Source organism: Setaria viridis, chromosome 7, assembly GCF_005286985.2.
Source record: "Setaria viridis chromosome 7, Setaria_viridis_v4.0, whole genome shotgun sequence".
Classification (NCBI taxonomy): Eukaryota; Viridiplantae; Streptophyta; class Magnoliopsida; order Poales; family Poaceae; genus Setaria; species Setaria viridis.
The window spans coordinates 2,782,950-2,796,242 of record NC_048269.2 but is presented as its reverse complement, the minus strand read 5'-3'; the positions used below and the strand labels follow the sequence as shown (position 1 = coordinate 2,796,242).

Genomic DNA, 13,293 nt, shown 5'->3' with positions numbered 1-13,293 from the left:
GTTAGTTAACTAAAGTAAAAATGTATATCATTATATCTATTGTCAAATATACTTTAGATTTAATTTGTAGGTTTATCTATTTGTAAAAATATTTGTAGAAAAGATGAATAGTCAAACAAATGAAAAAAATCAATAGCGTCATATCATATATTTAAGAACGGAGGGAGTAGTTTCCAGCGACTCGTAAGAATCCGTTTTTACGGTTTTTTTTTCTTCTTCTTGCACATGTTTTTTCTTCTTCTTGCACATAATAGAGACAAAAAATCATTCCCACACCTTTATCTCCAACCGTCCAACTCTTAACATTCTAGTGGAACTGCCTCACGCGGATCTTCATCGATTGGCCCGTGCTCCTTCATGCCTTACGAGGCTTGCCTTCGCATTTCCCCGTGCGCTGCCTGGTCTTCCTACTCTTCCTACTCCCGACTCCACCGCCGCCACCTTGTGCGTTGCTCCACCTCCACCACCACCGCCAGGCCTACCACCACCTCCTACGCACATCATCCGCCGCTGCAACATCCTCTACCCTCCCCGCTATCTCCGCCCTCCTCCGACGTCGTCCCCGATGCCCTCGCCCCTGCTCCGGTCCCATCCTCGGACGTGGTAGCCCTCCCCCTCGGCGTTCTCCCCCTCTGACGTCATCCCCAGTGCCCGCCACTTCTTAGGCCCGTTCCTTCCATCTTCCGGTGGGATATTTAAATATTTGTTATCCTTATGGATGCGCTTACGTATTTTTCATCCCTCTATAAACGAAGCAACACATTTGCCATTTTCGTTGACGTTGTGCACCAACTCACCCGTGCTAGCATGGATCGGGATGAGAAAAGACCAAAACGTCCCTGCCTTATCCCTATTAGCTATCCATTTCCTCTCTCTCCACCACTTACGTGTGGGACCCACATCTTGGGGTCATCTTCAACCTTCGAACACTCTTGTGACCGCGAGCTGCTGCCGTTTCCGTGGCCGACGCTGCTCGTCCCCGTGGCACCAACCGTAGCGAGGAGCAACAAACCAAGCAATGGGGTCAAGGGATTCATCGAGGGCGACATCGCATCCATCGTGGCCGGCTGCTCCACCCACCCGCTCGACCTCATAAAGGTTTGCATGCAACTGCAAGGGGAGGCCGCCACTGCAGCCGGCGCTCGCGTTCCACGTCACACCGTTCGAAGGTTGAAGATGACCCCAAGACGTGGGTTCCACACGTAAGTGGTGAAGAGAAGAAAGGGATAGCTAATAGGGATAAGGTAGGGGTGTTTTGGTCTTTTTCCTATCCCGATCCATACTTGCACGGGTGAGTTGGCGCGCCACGTCAACGAAAATGATAAATGTGTTGCTTCATTTCTAGAGATTTCTAGAGGGTTGATAAATACGTAAACTTAAATATCCCCTTTAAATATCCTAACGAATATTTTTTCTTTTCTTTTGCCCGAAAATACCGCACAGCACACGGGAACGGACGGAAGAAAAGGGAAAAACCCTCCCGGCGCCGCCGCTAGACGCTAGCCACGGCGGGTCCATCAGTATCTGTGTCCGCCGCTTCCTCCTACGGGCTACGCTCTGGCCATCATCTCCCAGCGCTGCGGCCGCCGCCGGCCCCACTCGATCCTCCCCGGGGTTGGTCTTCTTCCAGCACCGCCCGCTTCCGGACTCCCTCCGGCCGCGCCTTCACCGGAAGCTTTGCCCACTGCAGGTATGCGGTACCCTGCGCCAGGATCTAATCACAGCTCCGCTTGATGCCTAGAATTAAGTGTGCGCGTTTTTATACACTGAAGTTGCGGTACTCTGCTCCTGAACGGTATCCACCTGTTGCGGTGTGGCCTTCTATTGATGTGAATTCTAATGTTCGTGGTCAGATTTGTTTCCTGCTGATGTAGATTATGTAGTAGAGACTTGTGTAACTATGGGTCAACTTTGCTGATTGAATGTCGGGCAACCGATTGCTTTCTGGCCCTTTGCTTTCAATAGGAATGGATTATTAGACCAGTCCCTTAGGTTTTGGTGGGAATATCAGTTCAGATTCAATTCCCCCAACAGAAGCGCATTCATCCCCTGCCCATCCAAAGGGGTTGAATGGGCCTAATTCCCATCCATCTATGCAAGATTGCTTCTCTCCTTTGTTTTTTTACAATTGTTTTGCTTACCTCAAAAATGTGACCATGATTGCTCTGCTTCTTGGTTTCAGTTTCTTTTGAGAATTGGTCATCATGGGGTGGGAGCTCACTGAGGTCCCTGGCAACCCAACGCCCTCCCTCCAGGGCTCCACAGGTATTCCAATCGCTTTAATTGCCCTAGCCTGCAATTGAATTTTATTGCTATTTGATTTTGTTTTTCTTGTTGCTTTGCATACCAGTTGATGTGGTGGCTGCCAACATTGAACCAAAGCTAGCCAACGCTCTCATTAGGTAAAGGACTTTTCATCCCTGTTCTTTTAGTTTGGATTCAAACTTTTCAGTGGTCTGTACTGTTTTGGGAGTTATTGTTTTGTTAAGAAATTCAGGAAATAATAGTTGGAGGGCTGCGCGTTGGATTAAGCAATGGGTGTCTAGAAAAGCCAATATTACATCTGGAATTTCTACTCTTCTGCATAGGAACATATAGTTGTCTTTGATTTTCAGTTATGTTGCATCCACCTGATATGAAATTCAAACCCCCAATGTTTCTATTTAGTTCTCTCTTCAATAAGAAAATCAACACCATGCTACATCTTTCTCTCTGCAAGTTGCAACGCCTTCCTGGTTGTGTTTGGCTTTAGCTTGACCAATTAGTGTGATAAACATTCCAAGTAATTTTTTTTTACTGGTCACAGGCAGTTGAGCACGATATGTCCTTTGGAAAATCTGAGGCATGTAAAGCGGGTTCGTCGATGTACTGATTGTGGTAGAATATGCAAATTCTCTCAATTTTCATTTTCTGTTTGCCTTCTGAGCACACTACTCATGGAAGACATGTCACTAGCTTTCTGAAAACACATGTTCTAAAAGTCATGCCATAGCTCTAGAAATACTCCTAAATGTCAGATACAGAATGATATTTATATTTTCTAGTCAAGCACAACCTTGTGATGCATCAAAAGTTACTTTTGCACAATCATTAGTGGAAAGTTTTATTATCATCGGGACGCAGGATGCCTTTTCTATTATTATCTTGTAAAATATCTACATATGCCAAAGTATTTGGTCCTTCAATGCAAAAAGTGCCTTTTTGCGCTGATTTGTGTCAGGTAGTAAGCAATTTTAATGAAGGAAAATCAGAGTAGCTAGAACTTAAACTGAGAAGCACAATATTTCAAGTTGTCCTACCATGTAACAAGTATTTCAGAACCCTTAATCTTGAACTAGTAAAAGCAGAACTGTTAGAATGTATTAGTGCTAATGGGCCTGTGGCCCCTGTTGTGTTTATAGGCCGGCTGGCAGCCCGCCTGTGGGCGCCGTCGGCCCAGGCGTGTGAAGGGTGGCGGTTAGGGTTTCCCAACCCTAGCCGCCCCTGCCTGGTCTCCCAGGCCTAAATATGGTTGTAGCCTGTGCTCCCGTATCAATCAATCTAATCATTCCTCGCCACAACATCTCTTTCATGGTATCACGAGTCTAGGTTTCAGCCCTAGGTCTCCAGCTTCCGCTTCTAGCGCGCCCTCGTCACCGCCGTCCTCGACATCTCTTTCAAGAACCAACCACCACAATGTGGAATTAAAATTGAGCAGATCATAGTATTTTTAAGCTTGGCTGGAGTTTTTTTGTTTCTAACTATTTATTGTATTACATTTTACAGGAAAATCTGACTTATCAATAATCCTATGCCTTTCTACTGGGTCTCAAACTTGTAGCAAACAGCTTCCTGGAGATGTACAAAAGATAGTGGATACTTATCAGTTGAGTCCTTTCATTGCGAAAGTAAGTAATGCTTTCATCCTTGGCTAAAATTTCATTTTGACAATTTTTTTGGGCATGTGAAAGTGCTAGCCATGCGATTCTGGATTGTATCCTTGACAGAACCTCTTATTTAGATAGACTTACCTTGTGCCCTTGTCATATATTGACATTCACTATTTGTTAAAGTCTTTCACAGGTTGCCAAGTGTTCCGCTACATCAAAAGAGGAGTGGGAAGAACAATGTAAACTTTGGCCAACTTCTTACCATCCTGCGCACAAGTATGTCCTAACTCTTATGTGTCTGGTTATGCATTTTCTTGTGGTGTTCTGTAGGATTTACAATGTCGGTTCATAATAATTCTCCCTCTGATCCCAAATATAAGTTTGTTAGGACATCGACATGGTCTCCAAAATTGCACTTTGACCAATAGTATCTATTGGAATATATTATTTTAAATAGAAAGAGTTACATAGTATGAAATATGTACCATAATGAATTTACATCCAGCCTCATGCTATCAATTTTAGTTATTGATTGTCAATGCTAAAAGGTTTGTATTAGCACAAAGCTAGATGGACTTATATTTGGGATTGTAGGAGTACTTGTTAGTTTCTTTGCCCAAACATGCAATATTTTCTAGGACACGTTACCTGTTGGGACCCCCTTTTTTTCAAAATGTTATCGATGAATTTAAGAGAAAAATAATTCTGTAGCTGAATCTCAAAATGAAGCAGTTACTTCAAAGTTCCAACCACCATCAATATACTTCTACAGAAGTTTTTCATGTCCCAACCAAGGTTGCCAGCAAAGCTGCTTCAGTTGATGGTGGAATTGGACCTCCAGTCTACCACTCTAGCCTATAGCACTGCCCTTGAACTGATAATACTCCTCCATCTTGCAGCATGACTCCATTCTTGATGGATCACTTTAATCTGCTTGGGTAGTTGCATCTGCATTCACAGCTCTAGTTCTCCTTGTTTGTTTATCCAGTGGTGTCCTGGACATTGGCAAGTGCATAGCTCTAGGGTCTAGAATTTTCAGTGGACAGTGGTGTTTGGTGGGCTCCTGGTTGTTTAACTTCAAGTTATGGCTCATTAATCATATATTTTAAATAATTATTTGACAGAATGGAATTACAGTAACAAATGTTTGCATCCAATTGGCAGTTGTTCATATAGTTTTGTTGTCCGTAGATATAGTTTAGTGCAGAGAATTAGAGTTGCATAGATGCTGCAGCTTTACTGAGTGGTCTTCAACTCTTCATTCAATTTTTTATTATGTGCTTAAGTATCCTTTCCTATGGATTTCTATGTTAATTTACAGCCTTGATATTATTCGTGGATTTCGAAATGACGAATTACCATCAATATTTAATTGCATGAAGACTGCTATTCAATTATCAAAGGTGACCACTCTTGGCTTAACAATGCCTCTTGGAAGCTATATTATAATTATTATATTGTGCTCCGTTATTTTCAAATGTATGTCTCATTGTGGAGCTGTGGGGGCTATGATTACTATTCTTAGGATGCTACTCAATTTCATTTTATGTGTAACTGTTTAGGGTAGGCATAAACGATTCTGAAAGTTTATGCACATTTAATTTAGTATCTCCTTTTGCTTGGTTAGCAACCATACCCAACACCACTCGTCAACAAATACCAAGCAATAAGTCCATGGCTTTGCGCAGACACCATTGAACCACCTGAAACAAGCAGAGCAGAATAGTTGGAGACCAAGTACGCCACCCCCAGCACTTGAGAGACCAGATCCAGTAGCTGGGGGACTAATTTGTGACACACAAAAAACTAGGCGACAACTAAATTGGTCGAAACCAATAAAACTTCTGCTGCTGGATTGGACTAATGGGTCAATGGCGATGGGTTGGGGCATGCAGCGTAGTTTTGAAGTTTGCGGTGGATTTGCGTCGCCACACTAAACTGGAGACTGTTTCTCTTTGAGCTAGCTTCTCAAGAAACCAGTTCCTAGAGTGTGATTCCATGAAGTTCTATTTCATCTTGCTGGATGATTGCTGTTCAATCATATACTTATTCACTAACCTCTACTTTGGTTATCTGTATCTACCAGGCAGGAAATGCTGCCATTATTGTTGATCCATCAAGTATGCAAATAATTGCGAAGGCTACAGACCAAACACACCAGCATGATACATCTGCAGAAGGAAACAAACTTGCTGAAGTGAAAGCAAATGATACCTTCTCTTTGGATGAATCAACTGAGAATAATGGCAATTTGTTACGGCCAAGCTCCCGTCTTTCTAAATGCAACAGTTTGAACATGGAAGTCTCATGTATAAATCCTTTGGGATGGACGAAACGAAGGACTACTGAGCAGAAGCCATTGCCCTGTGAAGGCTGTTTTGCATGGCATCCCTTGAGACATGCTGCCATGGTTGCCATTGAGAATGCCGCTGAGAGGGATAGAATGTTGTTCCCTTCATCGACTCCAATAACCATGCCAGATTCAAATGGCAATCTGGAGGATTATTCGGACAATGAACCAGCAAAAAGGCTAAAGACGGACACAAAAGTGAGCCTTGTTGCTTGTCATAAATTTCTCATTGCAATGCTGTCGTATAAACTGTCAATTATGCTTTCATTTCCTCTGTTTTTTTTCTGACATGGTGAAATTTGAACTTCAGGATAAAGAGCAATCTACAGATGAATCATGCTGTGGCGACTTGTCTGAAACCACCAGACCATATCTCTGCACAGGATTTGATATCTACCTTGTTTGGGAGCCATGTGCAATGTATGTTCACTGATATACTTTGACATCAATGTATATTCATAGTTTCATTTTTGCTCACATGTATGTTTGTTTAAAGGTGTGCGATGGCACTCGTACATCAAAGATTCAAGCGCGTGTTCTACGCTTTCCGGAATCCAGTTACTGGAGCGCTCGGTGGAGTCTACAGGTTGCATGGGGAGAAAAGTCTAAATCATCACTACAATGTATTTCAGGTTTCAGTACCTGAGACATACCTGAATGGTTTGAGTGACTGTTAAAAATACTGCTGACTGGACCTCCTTTTTATTTTATTTAGAAAAGAAGATCCATGAGGTTTCATTTTGCATCATGGATGCCATTTTTGGTACAAGGGCATATCAGGCTTCCATGATACTGTCTTGTTGTACCATTAAAAATTGCTCCTTCGGTTACCTTTAAAATAATTGGATGCTATTGACCTTTTATGCTCTTGGAGATATGGCATTGACCTGGGAGCTATTTCTTGCCTTTACTGTGCACAATTTGCGTCTGAGTCTACTAGCTGCGTCAAGGAGCTATCTGATCCTGATTTAAGTCTAAAGTTCATATAGGAGTGGTTAAGAATTTTTGTTCGTTGCATGCAACTTTTAAGCTCCGCCCTTATCTGTATTGGAGTTCTAAATATACGAACATCAAGCTGGCAACATGAAAAATCTAAAAGCAGTAATGCTCATTTCTCTTTTACAGAAACTGCAAGTCTGCATCTTCTGGAGGATGCTATCAGTACTCGGCCATTTACACCAAAAGAAGCTCTGAGGCTTTAAGCATTGCAAAAACTGTAAATCTTGCACATCTGCATGAGCATGCAACCAAATTTTCATCTTTATTCGAACAAACATACACTGAACACTCGCTCATCAAGAAGGCATTAAAACCTTTTGGTTCAAGGTCTAATCCTAACTCCTCCAAAAACAGAAACAAATGCAAACAACCTATCTTCTCATTTACACAGCTCACCACCATCACTAACTTGCTCCAAAAACGCATCACAGAAGCCAGCCTCGCAAGCTAGAAACATTCTTCTTCTTCATCCGCTGAGAGCTTAGTTTGCAGCCCTCCTTTGCATTGGTTCAGCTTCAGCCAAATGGCGACTTGGCCTTGTTGGATGAGGGGTAGATGGCGGAGAAGCTGCTGCTGCTGCAGCTGTTGCTGTGGCTGTTGCTCGGGCCCTGCCGGTACGACGGCGGCGTGCTCGACGTCGACGACGACGCCAGCTTGGCCGCCGCCGCCACCGGGGCATGACCATGATGGGACGGAGGCGGCGACGCGCCGCCCTTGAGGAGGACGTCCACGTTGGCCAGGTCCTCACGCTCCATCCTGATCTCCTTGAGCATCGCCGCCACGTCCTTCATCGTCGGGCGGTCGTCGGGCGTCGGGCTGACGCACAGCAGCGCCACGCCCATCACCTGCATCATCTCCTCCACCTCGCCATCCGACCGGCCCCGCAGCGCTGGGTCCAGCACATCGGCGCGGTCCCTGCACCGCCGCACCCAGTCCACCACGTGGAGCCCGTCCGGGATCGTCGGGTCGATCGGCTGCTTCCCCGTCAGCACCTCCAGCACCACCACGCCGTAGCTGTACACGTCGCTCTTCTCCGTGATCTTCATCATGTACCCGTACTCTGTACAACAGTGTTCATCTCAGTTCATCAACAATATAATGAAGTTCATCTCAACAAATTGCCACAATGTTTGGCAAATGTTTACAACTCATATACATTCAGAGTACTACTACATACCAGGGGCGATGTAGCCGTAGGATCCGGCGACGGTGTTGGACGACCGCCCAAAGTCGCCGTCCTCGACGAGCTTGGCGAGGCCGAAGTCGGCAATGTAGGCCTCGAAGTCGAGCCCGATGAGGATGTTGTTGGCCTTGATGTCGCGGTGCACGATCGGCGGCACGCAGTCGTGGTGGAGGTACGCGAGCCCCTGCGCCGCCCCCAGCACGATGCGGTACCGGACGTCCCACTCCAACTGTGCGCCGGCGCCTCGGCGTTCGTGGAGCACCGCGCCGAGGCTGCCGTTGGCCATGTAGTCGTACATGAGCAGCCGTGTTGTCTTGTTCCAGCAGCAGCCGAGGAACCGCACGATGTTCTTGTGTCGGATGGAGCCCAGCGTACGCACCTCCGCCGAGAACGAGTCCCGGACGCGGCCATTCGTGCCGCCGTCGTCCTTGCACGACGCTGCCGCCGCGTGGGTAGTGTTGGGCCACAGCTTCTTCACGGCAATCACCTCGCCGGTGTCGATGCTCACGCGGTACACCACGCCGGAGCAGCCCTTGCCGATGATGTTGGCGTCCACGAGACTCCTCACCACCTGGTCCACTGAGAAGCTCAGCTTCTGGAACGGCGTGAACTGCCACGGCCACGACAGGTCTCCGCCGCTCTCCGAGTCGCCGCCGCCACCACCGCCGCCGCCACTCTTCCCTCCGAAGCCCATGCGCCGCGCGCGCAGTATGCCGATCATGCCGAGGACCATCGCCACCGTCGCCGTCACCAGTAGCGCGATGGCCAGCTTGAGGCGGTGCACGCGCTGCGCCTCCTCGGCGGTGTTCATCACCGGGTGCCCGTTGGCATCAATGCTCACGAAGCACACGTCCCCGCCCCTGGTGCAGAGCCCAGCGTTGCCGGTGAGGCACGACGCCGAGAGCTGTCGGAACAGTTTCGTGTCGGGGAGGTACCCGGAGAAGTTGTTGTTGGACACGTTGAGCGTGACGAGGTTGTCCAGCCCAGCGAGCGGCGCGAGGCTGCCGTCAAGCGCGTTGTGCGAGAGGTCGAGCACAGAGAGCTTGCTCAGCACCGATATTTTCTCCGGGATCAGCCCGGTGAGGCCGTTCCGGCTCAGATTAAGAGCAATGTCGAGCCCGTCGATGTCGCAGAGCTCGTTGGGGATGCTTCCGGTGAGATCGTTGTCACTGAGGTCGAGGAGCTCGAGGTTGCGGCACTGCCCGAGCGCCGGCGGTATCGGCCCGGACAGCGAGTTACCGCAGAGCACCAGCCTGCTCAGCGTCTCCAGCTTGCCGAACGCGTCGGGCACGGCGCCAGTGAGGCGGTTGTGCGAGACGTCGAGCTCCTGCAGGCTGTGCACGGCGGCGAGAGTCTCCGGCAGCGGGCCGGAGAGCGAGTTGTTGCTGAGGTCAAGCATCTGGAGCTGTGAGCAGTTGCCGAGCTCGGCCGGCACCGGCCCGGCGAGCCGGTTGCTTCCGAGGTCGAGGAAGTTGATGCTCTTCATGCCCGACACGGACGCCGGGATCGACCCCGCGATGCGGTTGCCGCCGAGCCGCAGCCGCACAAGGCTCGCCGCCTTGCCGATCTCCAGCGGCAGCGGGCCGGAGAGGTCGTTGGAGAGGAGGAGCAGCTTGGTGAGGTTGCGGAGGAGGAAGAGCCCCGGTGGTATGATTCCGGTGAGGTGGTTGTGGGAGAGGTCGAGCGCCTGGAGGTTGCTGAGGGACGCGAGCGCCGCCGGGATGGAGCCCTCAAGCTGGTTCTGCCAGGCGAAGAAGACCTGGAGCCCGGCGAGGCGGCCGAGCTCCGGCGGGATGAGGCCGGAGATCTCGTTGGTGTCCACCTGCAGCTGGATGAGCGAGGTGGCGTTGGCGAGCGACGGCGGGAGGGTGCCGGTGATGTTGTTGTCGCTGAGCATGAGGTCCTGCAGCGCCGGCAGCCGGCCGAGCGACGCCGGGATGGTGCCGGAGATGGAGTTGATGGAGAGGTCGAGGGAGACGAGCGAGGTGAGGTTGCCGAAGGAGTCCGGGATGGGGCCCGTCAGCGCGTTCTGCCAGAGGAGGAGCTTCTGGAGCTGTGGCAGGGCGCCGAGCGATGGCGGCAGCGGGCCGGAGAGGGAGTTTTCGTAGAGGTAGATGTTGGTGAGGTTGGAGCAGTTGCCGAGCTCCGGCGGGATGGCGCCGGAGAGCTCCGTCGTGTAGATGGACAGCGTCTCGAGGCTCTGGAGCTGGCCGAGGGACGCCGGGAGCGGGCCGGAGATCTTGGTGTCGGCGAGGCCGAGCACGGCGAGGTTGGAGAGCTTGGAGAAGGAGTCCGGTATCGGGCCCGCCAGGTCGCGGTTGCCGCCGGCGCGCAGTGACTCTAGCAGCCGCAGCTCGCCGAGCGACGGCGGGAGCTCGCCGGAGAGGCGGTTGTCGAACAGGAGGAGGTTCTTGAGCGATGGCGCGAGGCCGGCGAGCTCGGGAGGGATGGGCCCTGACAGCTGGTTGGAGTTGAGCGCCAGCGTCTCCAGCGCCGTGGAGTTGCCGAGCGACGGCGGGATGGGGCCAGTGAGCGCGTTGCCGCTGATGTCAAGAACGGCGAGGCGGCGGCACCGCCACAGGTCGTCGGGGACGCCGCCGGTCAGATTGGCATCGGAAACCACGAACGAGACGAGCCCGGGCAGCGCGGCGCAGAGGCCCGCCGGGACCGGGACCGCGAGGTGCACGGACTGGAAGGACACGGATGTTACGACGCCGCCGCCGCCGTCGCAGGAGACGTGGGACCAGTTGCACGGGGACGCGGCCGCCGGGGACCAGTCCGGCGGCCGCGCTGCCGTGGTGTTGAGCCAGGCCGTCAGGAAGGCGACCTCTGACGAGCCCGCGGCCGCAGCAGCAGTGGGGAAGGTGGCGGCGAGGAGGAGGTGGAGTAAGAGGAGGGGAAGGGAGAGGAGGAGGTGGCGGCGGCGCATGGGGCTTGGCGATGGCAATGGCAACGGCAGCCGCATGAAAAACTGCGCGGTGTTTGGGGCTCGGGCAGTGCACAATGCACCAAGCAAGGGCTTGCTTGCTGCCCCCCTGCTGGATTGGGAGTGGCGATGATCTCAATGGAGATGGAATGGGGGATTCAATGCAGTGTGGAGGAAGGAGGAGGAGCAGGAGCTCTCTCTGTCTCTCTCCCTTGCTAGCTTCTCTCTCTTCCTCAAAACCCTCAAAGGTGTTTGCTTGTGTCCTGCGGCTTGCTGCCTGCTTGGTTGTTGCAGGAGGAGGTGGACGATGGATGGGTGCTTGCATCAAGGCATTGGGCTCCTCAAAACCCTCTCTTCTCTGTTCTCTCTCTTGGTGGTGGAGAGAGAAAGCACTTGCATCGGAGGGCGGGAAAGAAATTAGTGCGGCACTGACAAATTAGGGGAGAGGACGAGGGATTAGCAATGCCTCTCTGCCTAGCTCTTTTTTCTTTGAGCGTTTTCTACTCGCAAATGCTACGTACACCTTGCCGCTTGCCAACGGCCTAGCGCGAATCTCTACACGCTGCTTTGCATGCTGGACGGCTTGGATGCCAAGCATCAAGTTGGTTTGTATTGTATGGGCGGCTAAAGTGGTATTTCGTCCATTTGATTTTTGTAAAGGTATATAAGGATTTTAAAGTCAAACTTCATAATTTTAATCAACATAATTAGACAAACTTTATACTAGTATGCTAGCTTAGTGTGTATAAAAGTTACACGATATTTCTGGTATTGAAATGACGGCATTGACTTTGTAACAATTAATAATATATTGCAAGGTAAAGTGATGGTCAAAGTGTAGCTCTAAAGATTATTTTCGGATCCTAAAATGCCAACGAAACAGTATTGATAAATCACATCCAATATGAGCATAAATGTTGTTGTATTGTGTATGTATGCAGTGCGTGTTTCCGATATATTGCGATAGAACATTTTTTTTCCTATGTAGATATAGTGTGACTCCAATAGTAAAACTTAAATTCAAGTTCCAGATGTGTTGATACATGTATACTTGTTGTTTTGGAATTGATCTGAATTGTTAGAGCAGTTGTTATCATATTTCTTTATTCAACGGAACTGCACTCATAATAAGTAGCAATAAAATTAATTTGATGAGTAAAGAGAGCACCCTTTTGTAGCCAGCAGCCACTCTGCATCCTGTCACTGCCGCTTACCCGGTTTGAAAATTACATTCTCTGCGCCCTGAATATAGCCACACTCAAGGGGTGAACAATTAATTCTTTCGTCTGTACTTTGCTCAGTCATTTCACTATGAAATATTGGTTGAGCAAAAAGAAGTTGGCTCAAAACGAACTGCCGGTGCAGAATGCCCGGTGCTTGTGCTAAAATTTAGTAGGATCACATTGGATGTTCGGATACTAATTAGGAGGACTAAATATAAGCTAATTATAAAAATAATTGCACAGATGGAGTCTAATTCACGAGACGAATCTATTAAGCCTAATTCATCCATGATTTGACAATGTGGTGCTACAGTAACCATTTGCTAATGCTGGATTAATTAGCTTTAATAGATTCATCTCACGGATTAGACTCCATCTGTGCAATTATTTTTGTAATTAAATTATATTTAATAGTCCTAATTAGTATCAAATATCTGATGTGACAGGTGCTAAAGTTTAGTGAGGGTGTTTCAAACACCCCCTTAATGCAGCTAACTATATGTGAAGTTGCACCAGCAATTTTGATGGATCTGCTAATTCTGCATAGACATTTTTGTGTGTTTCCCCAGACTGTGTCCATTATTTGAAATGATAAACAGACGTACGGCACTGCCAGCCTGTCCCTCTCTAATCCAGTGGTTAGTCGTCAGTACAGTACTAGTGTATTGTTAGCATAGAGGTGTGAAGATGCCGGCATGGGTTATTCATTGGATTAAGTACTGCACTCACGCGCCCGCTCAGAG

At 49.1% G+C, this 13,293-nt stretch overlaps 2 protein-coding genes across 2 annotated transcripts; one reads left to right on the top strand and one right to left on the bottom strand.

Annotated features, from left to right (window-relative positions):
- Window positions 1-2,204: 2,204 nt before the first annotated feature.
- On the top strand, window positions 2,205-7,139 carry LOC117863715 (tRNA-specific adenosine deaminase TAD3-like). The gene is made up of 9 exons (XM_072295181.1): window positions 2,205-2,265; window positions 2,351-2,402; window positions 2,807-2,877; window positions 3,766-3,887; window positions 4,063-4,145; window positions 5,191-5,272; window positions 5,956-6,417; window positions 6,530-6,639; window positions 6,716-7,139. Exons 1-9 carry the CDS (start codon window positions 2,205-2,207, stop codon window positions 6,894-6,896), a joined length of 1,224 nt encoding a protein of 407 aa, XP_072151282.1. The 3' UTR covers window positions 6,897-7,139.
- Window positions 7,140-7,455: 316 nt separating this feature from the next.
- LOC117862705 (uncharacterized) lies at window positions 7,456-11,923 on the bottom strand. The gene is made up of 2 exons (XM_034746205.2): window positions 8,396-11,923; window positions 7,456-8,278 (listed from the first exon to the last, which is right to left on the bottom strand). Exons 1-2 carry the CDS (start codon window positions 11,364-11,366, stop codon window positions 7,734-7,736), a joined length of 3,516 nt encoding a protein of 1,171 aa, XP_034602096.1. The 5' UTR covers window positions 11,367-11,923; the 3' UTR covers window positions 7,456-7,733.
- Window positions 11,924-13,293: the final 1,370 nt, after the last annotated feature.

Bases quoted from the DNA above. Each gene is read 5' to 3' on its own strand.
- LOC117863715 (XM_072295181.1), top strand. From the start codon at position 2,205: ATGGGGTGGGAGCTCACTGAGGTCCCTGGCAACCCAACGCCCTCCCTC. The intron at 2,403-2,806 runs GTAAAGGACTTT...TACTGGTCACAG, and splicing joins CTAGCCAACGCTCTCATTAG to GCAGTTGAGCACGATATGTC. The intron at 4,146-5,190 runs GTATGTCCTAAC...GTTAATTTACAG, and splicing joins TCTTACCATCCTGCGCACAA to CCTTGATATTATTCGTGGAT.
- LOC117862705 (XM_034746205.2), bottom strand. From the start codon at position 11,366: ATGCGGCTGCCGTTGCCATTGCCATCGCCAAGCCCCATGCGCCGCCGC. The intron at 8,279-8,395 runs GTATGTAGTAGT...ACTGTTGTACAG, and splicing joins CTACGGCTACATCGCCCCTG to AGTACGGGTACATGATGAAG.